At 33.2% G+C, this 14107-nt stretch overlaps 1 protein-coding gene across 1 annotated transcript; it reads left to right on the top strand.

Moving 5' to 3' along the window:
* Positions 1–2551: 2551 nt before the first annotated feature.
* LOC128170156 (uncharacterized) lies at positions 2552–10822 on the top strand. The gene is made up of 3 exons (XM_052836105.1): positions 2552–2770; positions 5614–7510; positions 7841–10822. The coding sequence occupies exons 1-3, from the start codon at positions 2768–2770 to the stop codon at positions 7993–7995; spliced, it is 2055 nt and encodes a 684-aa protein (XP_052692065.1). The 5' UTR covers positions 2552–2767; the 3' UTR covers positions 7996–10822.
* The last annotated feature ends 3285 nt before the right edge of the window (positions 10823–14107 follow it).

Raw genomic sequence — 14107 nt, 5'->3', positions numbered from 1 at the left:
CCATTCCTACTAGAGACAACCCCAATATTTTTGCTGAACTGTTCATGACTGTTTGCACGATTTCCCTTCGTAACGCTGTAATGTTATCCGTGACGTCACAAAAGTTAAACGTCATAAAATTTAGAGACGTCGCACGTACGGGCTAGTTTTCGCTTACATCGCTCATTTGTCAAATTGCTTGACAGAAAGTATGATACCCCCTCATCCTCCAAAATGTTGATACCCCTCTTCCGTTTATATAAAAAACTTCTCTAAATTACATGTAGCAGAATAATTCCATTAATTTATTCAATGTTTCATATTCAATTCGGTTGTTTTTTTTTTAAATTTTAGTTTCATTTATAATCAATTTTTTATGTTTAATCATTTCGAACTTTTAAATAAATAGAAAGTAGTCAAAAGAGCCTTGACCTCAATGTAAATGATATCGTGTCATTCGAATTCGAAACGAAAAAAAACCCAGCCCAAGACCCCCCCCCCCCCCCCCCCCCAAATAAAAAAAATGAAATTGTTACTTGTATATTAGTAGTTTGTTTTGATTTATCAAATAGTTGTACACTTTACACACATAAACAGATGCAATGATTAAATTGTCCAAAAATGTTAACTTCCTTATTCTTTGAATAAATACTTTGACATTTTGTAATTTCTACGCAAAATGAATTTAAATTTATGTAAAGTATGGATATCTGTACATAAGGTGAGGATTAAACACCTCAAGATATGCTCGCCACAGGCTCCTGACGTTATACATGTATATTACTAGTTTATTAGGTCGATTAAAGGGTGCACGGGGATCTACCCCGGGTTGTATTCCATACACCCCGAGGCCCCAGGATTTTTTACACCGTCCCGACTTCAGCAGGTGGTACGGAAATTTACAACCGTCTCGTTAACCAATCAGATCTCGTGTTATAAGCGACATAGGAAATATAAATACTTTATCATAATATTAATATATACCCTATGCCTAATTTTTAGACATTATGAAATCCTCACAAAAAACCGACGGGGTATGGCGCGTTTGACCACAGAAGAGCGTGGCAGGGCAGTTGGATATTTCCATTTCTAAGTGACGAATTATGGTGAAAATTGGCGCGTGAACATTGAAGAAACCTTAACAAATAATTAAAGAAAGTAATATTTAAAAAATGTTTAATATTTTGTTTTCAACGGTAGATTAACAAATTGGTGGTCGGGGTACCCGGCGTAAGCATAAACTCGGAAAATAAGAAAACTAACACATTGTCTATCTAAGTGTCCGCAAACTTACAGCTTATACTAAAAGAAATCAGATTATGTATATTTATTTTGCTATTTATTGTGACTAACTTTTGATCAAGTTTCACGAGTGTTTGAGTTGAAATACGGATATGGTACAGATATATTTACCAAGCAATAGGAATTTGAAAACGACAGTATATAGAAATTTGAAGTCAAGGCGGCGCAGCGAATATACATCAATTTGATGGAAATTTCGGAAAAAGACCTTTTAATACCACCCAACTGCTTTAACAAAAACTATACGATGGCAAGGGATAAAGAACTTCAGTTTATCGTCTTTTTTCACTAATTGTTTAGCTAGAATTCAGACAAAGTGACTAAATATCAAGTACTTTTTACACACTAACTGATGTAAACAGTTCTAAAATATGTACACAGAATCACTGGAGACATTTCACAGTAATTTGACTTTCAGTTAGAAATGACCCGATTTTTTTCTCCATAAAATCAATAATGGAGGGAATATGCGAATGTTGACATCTTGAAATGTTAACAAAAGATGAGAAATGAAGAATTAATTTTAATTTCCCTTCGTTTGTTAGGTTTTTAAAACATAGGTTTAATAAGAAGCGTCAAAATGACGTTGCGGTAGGTTTGCGGTTGCGCCGGGTCACTGGGCGATTGCAATTTGGTCAGCTTACCAGGAATGATCTAATCATGCTATGAACAATAATTTTTTTTACATTGATAAACTCTATCCTGGTGTACGTTTTGGTGAAATTTCAAGGATTTAGCTTTTACCCAAAGGAAATAAGAGTAAATGTCTAATTTCCGAACAACCCTCGTAATGGGGCAGGGCCGTGTTTTTTTTAATAGTCTTATAAGGTTTAATGGTAACCAAATCGATTTCAATCAACAAAAACGTGGAGAGATGACCCAGTATACTTTTAAAATGTCGTTTTGTATCCCAACAATTGAACGTTTGAGAAAAGTAATAAAAGTCCGTTAATTCCTGGCCAAAGTATCATATAGCATTTAAACAACACACTTTGTTGTGACTTAAATACCTGGAAATCTTTAGGATCTTTATTTTCTTATCTTTTGTTAAAATATTCTGAATATACTAGTATTTAGAAAATTTTCCTTTTGTAAACTTGTATTATAACATATCAAATATACTTAATTAAAAAGAATTGAAATGGTATTTTACGACTAAACCAAATGGGCATTTACGCGATCTTATTCCCTCATCTTCTTTATAAAAGAAATTTAATGCTACCAAAAAAAAATAGGGAAAAAGGAAGAAAACCGTCAGGGAAGACGGAAAGAGACATTAACAAGAAATCGAGCCATCCAGGCGTAGTTTTATAATTTTCTAAACTAGTGTACCCTGGATAATCGTGTAATTCCCATTTCGACATTATAATAGTTTGAATCTTTCTGCGAAAGAAATTACCAAGAATCCCGGTCTCGATGGAAAGTTTGCACGGCTAATGAAGAACAACAGCAAAGGCACACGAACAGGAGCTGTCACATATTGAAAATGGTACGTAAAGTTGTTTCTAAAAAAAAAGCCAACGTTATATCTTTTTGATAATGGAACAACTTTTATTTTGATGTTGTTATATGGTATTATATGGTATTGATGTACTTTAAAAAGGATTTCTAAAAATGATTCATGAGAATTTTTTAAAACTCTGCATTGCCGTATGATCTTTCTCGATTGTCTATATTCTTTATAAATGCCAGATATGTTTTTATTGCTCATATTTGAATTCATGTTTCAAAAAGCACTTTATTATTAATATATATCATTAATATTATACATCTTTTGCCTTACCTTTCTTATATATAATTCGACATTCCCTTAGCAGCACAACTTTCTGACAACCCCGTGCTGATTGTGAAGTTTAAAAATCTACATTTATAAGTGAACAAACTTTATTTTTAATGGTTAAGCCAAACATCTGCATGTCGAATTGGATCATTGCTTCACCTACGTGAAAGTCACAGTTGCCTGTATTTATTATGAGAAACTAGACTTTGAACCGTGCGTGCACGGGTTCACATTGCATATGATATCGGACATTAAGATTTACAAGATAGATACATCGAAACACCGTATAGGCCTATATTGTTGACATTTGCATAACCAAACTTCAAGCCTACAATAACGCTATTAATTTCAGTACACTCTGCTGAGTTGGAATAATCTAACTGTGTCTCGGGAAAGGCCTTCACCACAGTTAAATGCCTCCCATATACTAGTAATGTAGCAGAAAATTGCAGAATCGCTCCAAAACGATTTTGGAGAAAATTAATAAAGTTGCATTGAAAATAACAGTCAAATTGTTCATAACAAATCATTTTGAAGCTGTAAATACCTTTCTTCGAAAAGTTTAATTCTATAATTGCAGAATTCAACATATTTTAACAACGTTTTTTACACACCATGTTGACATTTGAAACTTTCGGGATTTTTTTTTAATAGTAAATGCACTGTGTTAGAGTAATCTCCCATATTTTCTTTGATGAACAGAAACAAATTTCCAATGAAAAATAACATGCATTTGTTTTATCGTTTCCAAGTTTATCCATGCAAATAAGATATTCTGGAAACTTAAAATAAAGAGCCTCCGTGATTTAGCGTGAATGAAATGCGCATGCGCAAGATTGTAAAATCCAAAAAATTCAGATGATTTTCGGAATTTTTCGAGGAATTTTCGTTGATTATTAATTAACGAAGCTTGATTGAGAAAAAATTGGTAATCTTCAAGTACAAACGATGTTTAAAATATATATAAAAAAAAGACAGTACTCTCCCGATTTATCGGTATTAAAGCCCAAAAATTCGAGTCTATTATTTTAATATATTAATGTATAGTATAGATGATCAAACGCCCTCGATATTTTATTGTTAACTGGTTTCAAAGAATAACATGTTAGGTTTCAGCTCGTATCTTAAAGCAAAAGTTAATTCACAGTGCAACGCGGGTTCCTACGTTGATTTGGTAATAGGGTATATAAGAATTGTGGTTTATTTCATGCCCGGAAGAAAATGTAGGTTTTCAATTCTTTTAAGGGGAGGTTAGTTATTACAGAATACATTAAATGATATAATAAACTCGACCTTCCTAAAGATCATTAAAGCAAATTATGCATTAAACACAATTGATGTGCATGTATATCTTTTGACGACACGAGAAAAAAAAATAATGTATCAAATATGTGTTAATATATTCTATTAAGTTTTTGAAATACCTTACGGATACCAAGACATTAAAAAGTTTGTAAGCTACAACAGGATGCATATTCCACAAAAGTGCGCTATAACCCAGTATTTCGGAAAAACCCTTTGAAACTTTAGATGCGCTTTGATTTTTCTGTCTGATAAGGTATAAAATGTCTTTAAAATTGATTACAGAAAAAAAATAACAGGTTGAGTATTAAAGTTTAGCATTCACATACCTGAACGGATATCAGTGCTAACGTTGTCATGCTCGGTAAAGCATTACTAACACTAAATAATCAAAACTGCATTTCACAAGTAGGTGGTTTTTCCGCTATGGCTGATTTTCGTAAATATGTATTTAATACCTTAATATAAATCAACCCAATCTCTATGCATAAATGAAATGTTGTAAAAAGAATTTTGATAGACAGTATGCAATTTAATTTTAGATACTGATGATTCTTTTTTTTCTTCAATCCTGTCCACAAGCTTGGTGTCCAAGTAGCGTAGTGGACAATGCACTCGCTTATCACCGCTGCGACCCGACATGCAGTGGTTGTTTGTGATAGGGTATGGCGGTCACCCGCTTGGACACGTAGGTACTCCGGCTTCTCGTTGTAGAACTTGCTTATCAATCGTTGAAAAATAAATAAAGTTCAGATCATTCAGATCAACAAGCTCATTCACCATTTTAACACACCCACTCTTCCATTCAACAAAATCAGGAGATAAAAACTAAACTTTAGTAAAAACGTTGGTCCCTTGGCTAAAAGATTCTTAAAACTCTATCTATAATTTAATGCATCTGTTGTGCCTACACGTACCGGTAAGTTTTTTCTGATATACCATGCATGTAAAATTAAAACGGACAGTCCTGAAGCCTACTTTCACTTTGCATCACCTTTAGAAGTTCAAATTATTTTTGCAAATATAATTTGTTAAAAAATCTTGTTATCAAAAATGTTAAACGGTCAAAAGGTTATAGTAAAAATTTATATCTTCATATGATGACAACACGAACTGCTGATAGACATCGAAATACATGTATTGTTGCGTTCAAAACTTGATCTAACTTTCTCAAATACCCCGCTTTTAAAACTATGCTTGTTTGTGAAGCCCCTTAGTTTATAACTTCACTTGTCATATCTTTTTTATAGACAGTTTTGGAGATACTTGCAGGAGTGCTGCTAATTTTCCTGGTCAGACAGAATAAGGCTGCTGAATTCATTTGTGACAAAGGCGCTGACCACTGTCACACCTCGCTTGTAATAGACAATGCTTTCACAATGATTGATAAAAAAACCGGACCGCTTTTCGTAGATGAAGGCACTCTTCGCCCAATATCACAGCCTGACAAAGAAGTTTCAATTGAAAACGTTACCACTGCAGATGGCTGGAACACAACATTGCCATTGCTGACGGCTAATCAGTCTATGCCAGGACCTTCAATTTTTCTTTACCAAAACCAGACTATAACCATCATTGTCCAGAATAATTTGATAAACGAAGCCGTTTCAATCCACTGGCATGGAATAGACCAATTGGGATGGCCAGCAATGGATGGAGTGGCATTTGTTACTCAATGTCCGATTTTACCCGGTCAACTCTTCAACTACACGTTTCAGCCTCGTTTCAGTGGTACCTATTGGTATCATTCCCATGTAGGAAATCAACGAGATATGGGTCTATATGGAGCGTTCATTGTTCTAAAACGCAAGGGAGAGGTTCCAATAAAAAATCAGCACATTGTCCATTTGCAGGAATGGAACCATGAGTACGGCCCAATTACTTTATTGAAAGCCAATTTAAAAAACACGGCAACTTCTTCCGAATCTATTCTAATTAACGGAAAGGGACAATTCGAAAATAACAAAGCGCCGCTTGAGGTTTTCCAATTAGACAAAAGTGAAAGCAATTTATTTCGAATGATAGGAGTTGGATCTGCAGATGTGTTTATGTTCTCGATTCCCGGAATACCTCTTACAGTTAAAGAAACTGACGGATATCCATTCGTTCCTCAGGTAGTTGACGAAATCATCATTTATCCCGCAGAGCGATACGACTTCGAACTTGACTTGAAGAATATTAGAGAAGGAGTTTACAATATGACTGTACATATATTAGAAGGGACGAAGCTTAAAAAGCTACAAAATATTGTTGGACTTGGTTTGTTAAACATTACAAATTCGCTTTCACTTCCTGTAAATTCATTGACTTCAACAAGCGGTAAGAAAACAGTTCTGAATTGCCCGTTCGAGGTGTTTCCAAATGAACCAAACATTAAATGCATACCGGTTTCCTTTTTAGAATCTCGACCCTCCTTAACACTACAGTTTGATATATTGCCCCCCACTCAGGAAACATCTACTCACTTTTTAAATTTTGGGTTTCCTACAGATAAGGGCTATAGTTCCATAAATGGTAGGAAGTTTATTTGGCCGACTGTATCAGCTCTTACGCAACCCTTGGAAGTCGACACCTCTTGTGGAAAGTGTAATGCTGAAAATTCATGCGAATGTACTCATGCACTTGATCTAAAATCGGGTTCCGAAATCATTATGGTCCTGTCAAATATTGGAAACGGTTCATTTATTACACACCCAATCCACATGCATGGTCATACTTTTGAAGTACTCAAGATGGGATTTCCTACTGTCAACAAAACTGGTTTTCTTATTCCAAACAACGATATACAATGTAACCCGCAACTTCCAAATGAACAAAGCCTATGCAACAACGCAACCTGGAGAAATTCTACGTGGATGCAGTATAGGACCATTCCAAATATTAATACTATAAATCCGGTTCGTAAAGACACCATTGTTGTTCCCTACGGGGGTTATTCCATAATAAGGATCTGGGCAACAAACCCTGGAGTCTGGTTCATGCATTGTCACATCGATCGACATATGTTAGGTGGAATGGCTCTGATGCTGAACGAGTCCTTTGAGAATATTGTCGACTTGCCAAAGGATATGCCAACATGCCATAGCTTTCGAAACGTTCCCCTTTCTCAATTAAATACGGTTCTTGCTGTAAGCAGTGATACAAACGGTGGGTTGTTATTATAAATTAGATACATTTTTGCAATTTTATGAATAAAATATCCCCAAAAGAAACTTTTCATATATTCACGATTAGTGAATTAAGTCAAATCTAACTACCCTTTCACTTATCGATATAGTTTGTCGAAGTTTAAGATTGTAGATAATTACAGAATATAAATAAAATAGTTGCAGTTACATCATATTTCATAAAAATATGTCAATTTGCCCGCCAACAATTTAATTTGGATATGAACAAGTAATAAGTTTTGACCGATGCAAATGCAAATCATATCCGTTTTGAAATGTATATGAATATTTCATTTTTATTTTATTTCAGGTGGGTCGTATGTTAACACTGGTTTGATTGTGACGTCATCCATCCTATTTCTGGCACTCATTATCACTTCTATCGTTCTGTTAAGAACCTGTAGAGAAAATGGAGATGCGGGGGGAATTTCAAGAGAGGCTCGCGAATTGAGGCCTATGTTATAAATACTTTGAATTAAGAAGACTGCATAAAACACTCAACAACTATGACTAATAATTAAGCATACAAAGTTGAGTAAAAAGTGTGTTTTTAAATGTGTTTATGCTCATAATTCGAGGTATATGATATGAGATAGTTTTTGCAAACAAATAAAGTATATTTAAATGGGCATGGTCACGATTTTGGTCAAACTTTATTTTTCTGTTTTTATTATAAACAATGCTTTAGAAATGCATTTCTAATGATCAAATGAAATTTGAGAGTCATTCGTGGAGTTATAATCAAGATACAGAGCTCATAATTCTTTGTATTGTAAACAAGGCTCGTGCCCTGTGTTTGTTTACATAGGTCCAATATATCAGTAAAATATCTTTTTCAAGCTGAATTGTCTATCTTTTTATTTATCTTAAACATAAAGAAACAGTTTCTAACGTTAAAGACAATCATTTTAGATCTAAAACTGGAATTTTCACATCAACATTCAAAATGTAAATAAATTCTTTGTTTACATAGCAAAGAATTTCAAGTTCTGTAACTTGCATATAACTCTACGAATGACACTCAAATTTTGGTCGCCTATTAAAAATGCCTTTCTGAAGCACTGTAAATATTAAAATCGGAAAAAAATAAATTTTGACCAAAATCGTGACCATGCCCTTTTAAATTGTTCCTTTACCATTTTTTTTAATTGAGAGGTCATCTTGCTTCAGCAGGGTACCCTTCTTTGTGTTGCGGAACTTATTTTAAGGTGGAATATCACATTATCACAAAATGGCTGACTTCTGATCGAAACAGTATTCTAATTTATTGAAAGTATTTTATCGATGGCAACATAGAACTTACCTCATAGCCGAGTGGATGACGTGTGGAGCTTTTGATCTCTTCAATCCGAGTTTGAATCCTGTAAGGGCTTTTGTTGCTTCTCACTAAATTTAAATTTTTAGATATTCCTTTTTTATTATCCCCAACCTGCAAATTTTTCGCTTTTTTGAATATGTGCAGTTTATTTATTATTAAATCTTTCATTTACTGTACATTTGGGTGATTTTTTCCAGGTGTGTTATTCCACCATAATCTAGGAATAAAAACAGGTGCCTCGGACTTTCTTGTACTGTTCTTCGAAGGTTGTTACTATCTTAACTTCATTTTCTTGTGGTTTCCTAAGATTGAACGAGATCATTCATTCCATCGCTGTAGATATGTGGTTTCTAGGACTAAGTTGGCCCTTTGCTGGTGATATCTATTGTTTAGGAGTACTTAAAACATAAAAAAGTATTCAAAACATGAATATTCATTGACTGACAACAATGAATATTAGAGAGGGGTGATGTTTGGGGTACATGTATATGGTTTTAGGTTATTTCTTGGAGGCATATCTCAGCAGTAACCAAGTGACCTGAGAAGTTCTTGCACCACAATTCTAATTCCTGACCCACTTTCCCCACCTGTTCACCTCATTTTTTAACCATATTCTCTCACTCCCTCACCACCACACTCCCTAACCCCATTCTCCCTAATCTTGAAATCCACCTTTTTATCCTTCTCACCACTTGCATCCCGCTCTCTTAACTCCCTTCGCTTCACTCTCTCACCTCTATCTCCGTACCCTTTTCCAAATCTCCTTATCTCTACTTTCTCACCTATTGTCTTTCCCTCTCTCTCTCGCATTCCTCTCAAATCTCTCTCTCTCTCTCTCTCAGTCAAGAAAATATTTATTTTCATCGAAGTGAAACAAGGGAAAAAATAAGTGTATGTTACATAGCAAATAGCGGGTTTTTCTAGCAACAGTAAATGAAGAAAAGGGTAAAAAAAGTATATTAAACTTTCGGAATTATAGAATTGTGCATTTATGAAGCAACTATATAAGGCACAGGCACCTTTATTTTTCTCATAATAGAATTATATATCAGTAGCCTCTATAATAATAAGATCACAAAAAAGAAAGTAAAGATTTATCTTTCCAAAAGAAGTGTGAGCAACAGTAACGCTTTGTTAACATTGCATCCATTTATCCATTTGGGCATTTAAATGTCTTGCTTATAATTAAGGTGACCTATTAAAACATTAAATACATCATTAAAATTTTTTAGGATGTAAATATTATTTTATTTTAAATGGTGCGTTAGCAATTTTGTCTAGTGTATAAATATACGGCATAAAAATAGTACTATATGAACAAGTTGCGTTAAAGGGGATTAACCCTTTACATCAATTCATTATGTATTCATGCTTCTTTAAATAGGTGTACAATGATATTTATCATTTTCATCTATAATGTCTTCAGAGACATCACTATATTATTTTAAATAATAAAATATGGTTAAACATACCATTCTGGGAATGGGATTGCGCTGTTGTACATACATGTACAGTATACTCTATGGTATATATACTATCTGGTATGGCATATATGTCAACTACAAATTATTGTAAAGTTTACAATAATAAAATTGTACTTATGTTCACAATATACATGTAAAGGGATAAAAAAGTGAATATAATTATGTTATTTATCAACATAAAAGTTGATATTTTCACAAAATCATTCATTCTAACTGTGCATGAGCTATTTTTTTCAATTTTGCAAAAGTATAAAAATCGCTGTTAATTGCATGTTGAACTATAATTGATTAAAATTATTAGAACCAGAAATATTAAATTACCAAGAGGTAGCGTTTGTCATGATTCAACAGCCAGCTTTTAAATTGTATGAACCTCCACTATCTTTAATGTGACAAAGAAATTGACAAACTAATTCCAAGAATTTGGAGGGAAATCTCTTTTAACCAATAAAATCAAAGAACACAGAACTAAAAACTAATTGAATATTTAGATACATCATATCTTTGGCCAGAGCCTTAATTACAATCATAAGGCAATTTATGTCATTATCAAAATACATGTAGCTGCTTGTTCTACTCAATTGAACATGATCGCATTTTTAAGTTTGTAAAAGATTTCATAAGATACTTTAAAATAACTTTTTAGATTTACTTATACAATAATAAGTACATAATTATGTTTATCTATTAGCCAATAAATTAATTACTTTTATCTATTGATTTACTTATTTAATAATTAGTAAATCTTTAACTCCTACATTAATCGTATGATTTTTTTGTACATGTATGACTGACCCCAATTATTTTTGTCTATACAACAACGCATATTATTTGAGTTAAGGTGGCTCACTACACCTTGAAATATTTTCTAAAATCAGCAGAAAATTACTTGATTGTGATAGATATCATACTGGATAAGAAGTATTTAAGTACAATAGGCAAAAAAGTGCAATTTTGGATGACAAATTACATTTTCGAAAATTTAATTCAGTAAACATGAACAAAAGCTTCAGGCGGATTGAAACTCAGGATCTGCGGTTCAGAAGCCCAATACTTTAACCATGACCTACGACGATATACAACCCAATCGAACGATATAAACAGTTTAACAAAACATTTAAATCGCCATCTTGTGACGTAGTGTCTTAAAAAGTATAAGTCTATGTGTAGTGAGGTAGCTTAAAGTCACGACCGACTGTAGGAGTGTACGATCACTTTATGTCGACATGAATGCCTCCGTCAGAAGTGCCGGTGAAAAAGAATTTACAGTCAACACTGGGCTACTACAGGGTGACGTTTTCCCGCTATTTCTCTTTAACATATATATAAACGATCTAGAAAATTATTTCATCAGTAATAATTGTCAGCCCTTCGAACTAGGAGAGCTAAACGTGTTTGTTTAAATATTTGCAGACGACACCATTATATTTGTGAATTCACCAGATGAGCTCCAAACTACTCTAAATTCCCTACAAGAGTATGTTACTCTATGGAACTGTTAACACCGATAAAACCAAAACATTAGTATTTAGAAAAGGTGGATCAATTGACCATTCCTGGACGTAAAACAATGAAATTTTGGAAAAAGTTGATTAAATAAATTATTTAGGATTGTGTTTGAATTATAACCGCAAACTTAATACAACTCAAAAGAAACTAGCAGACCAGGGCAGAAAGATACTTTTGAGATTAAACCAAAATCTTCAGAAATTTGAATCTAACGCAGAAAAACCGGTGTTGGAAGTGTAATTTCATATGGAAGTGAAGTCTGGGGTTTCATAAATCACCTGAAATTGAGAGTTTACAATAACATTGTATCATTTTGCCAGAATGTTTTTGGTGTTGGACGTTATATACGTAATTATATGATTTATAGTGAATAAGGTCACTGTCCGTTTATTTTATAAAGAAAATTGAAAAACATGCAATACTGGTGTAAATATGGTTAAATATTGTAAAATTTGAAAATTCTAAACCGGTGAAAGTATTTCAATTATAATGTAATTTAATCCACATTACAGATATCCCATACAACCTTAAGTTTCACAAAAGACTGTCTTGACATTTGTGCAATGTTGAACGTTTTTATTGCATCCAAACCTCCGGAGAGGGTGAAAAACTACAAACAAACAATACAAAATGTAAACAATATCTCAATATAAAACATACACAATAAAAATATGACAAGAGTGGGTTTCCATAGTTTTGAATTTTTGACAGATCTCAAAGAAGAGCTATTCCATCGAAATCATTTCCATGAATTATTAAACAGACATTAAAATAGTTTATCCCCAGCATGTTTACAGATGTATTGATAATGCAATACAATGGCGTAGCTTAGGGTAGATGGATATGGAAGCACTGTGCCACAGCAGGGCAGGGGGTTGGGCCGCCCTGAGGCCCCCAATGATCCAGGGTAGAAGCTGACGCATTTTTCACAATTAATATCGGGCGTTTTTAATTTCTTTTTTTAAATTTTTAATTCTTTTAAATTTAAATATACATTTTTCTTCAATTGTAAATGTATTTTTTGTGCAAAATTCAAGCTTTTCATGCGATATTTTTCTTAAAAAATTATGCGGCGTATGTGTAATTTAGTATTGTTAATTTCTTTAGACTTAAGCCAATACATTTTTTTTTTCATTTCACGAAACAAAAAAAAAATTGTACATGATAAAATTTATTGTATAAACCTAATTATCTTTATCAAAGAGGAGGCTCAGTCTTCGTGTTTTCTTTAACGCAAAAGAGTCAATGACTTTGTCTGTGTCTATAGACCACTGTTTATACGCATACATGTAGTACCGAGAGACTTGAAAGTCTCGTGGAAAGCATTGTTGATCGACCTGACATGAGTTTTCACTCGTCTCATTACACTAAAACTGCGTTTTGAAATTATTCAAAATTTTTACCAATTTTATTTACATTGTATATTGATTCATTTGAGTTCAATTTATATTATTTTAAGTACGTAATTTTTTATTTGCCTATAATTTTTTTTATTACAAAACAATGTGGAAGCACATGCTTCCGTGCCGCAATGAAAGCTACGCCATCGAATAATCAATCAACTGTTGCAAGCAAAATTAACGACCAAAACAAGGACAGGCAAAAACGCGCAAAATGATTATTGATTCAATATGACAGTTAAAAAATTATATATGACTAGAAAATGAGTGTTATGCATTGGTTACACATCGTAATAAATGAAAAGGCACAAAACTTACTTCATAGATGGCTTTAAAGACGATAAAATAAGCTGGGTTCTGGAACCATTAAGATTGGCACAGATGCCTTAGATCGCACCTGGAATACAGTCAAAAAATGTAAAGAGAAAACCAACAAATCCGGAAAGAATAATTACGGGGCACTACAACGTTGTTTAAATATTGAAACAGGAAGATAGCAAGGTAAGAGCAGGCAGGCTCGATTATGTGATGTTTGTGATACTCAACGAATTGAAGACGAGTTTCATTTTATTCTTTAATGTCCAAAATATTATAATTTACGAAAACAATATTTAAGCAAGTACTATCATAAGTCTTCAAGTACATTTAAATTACTTCAAATTGCATGAAACTCATTCAATGTATTTAAGAAACATATTCTCTTGTACGTTAACATACGTTAAACATTTATTCTATGCCTCTAGTTATGTGTAATAATTGTTGACTCAAGACTGTATTTTCAAATTTGTATATGATATGCAACTTTACATTTAATTTACTATATGTATTTTGTGGAACTGTTGGAACTGTAAAACACTTGATCAGCC

The sequence above is a fragment of the Crassostrea angulata genome, unplaced genomic scaffold, assembly GCF_025612915.1.
Source record: "Crassostrea angulata isolate pt1a10 unplaced genomic scaffold, ASM2561291v2 HiC_scaffold_354, whole genome shotgun sequence".
Lineage (NCBI taxonomy): Eukaryota > Metazoa > Mollusca > Bivalvia > Ostreida > Ostreidae > Magallana > Magallana angulata.
This window is presented reverse-complemented; position numbering and strand designations above follow the sequence as displayed.

Excerpts from the sequence above, each read along its gene's own strand:
- LOC128170156 (XM_052836105.1), top strand. Across the intron at positions 7,511-7,840 it reads TGTAAGCAGTGATACAAACG|GTGGGTCGTATGTTAACACT; the intron begins GTGGGTTGTTAT and ends ATTTTATTTCAG.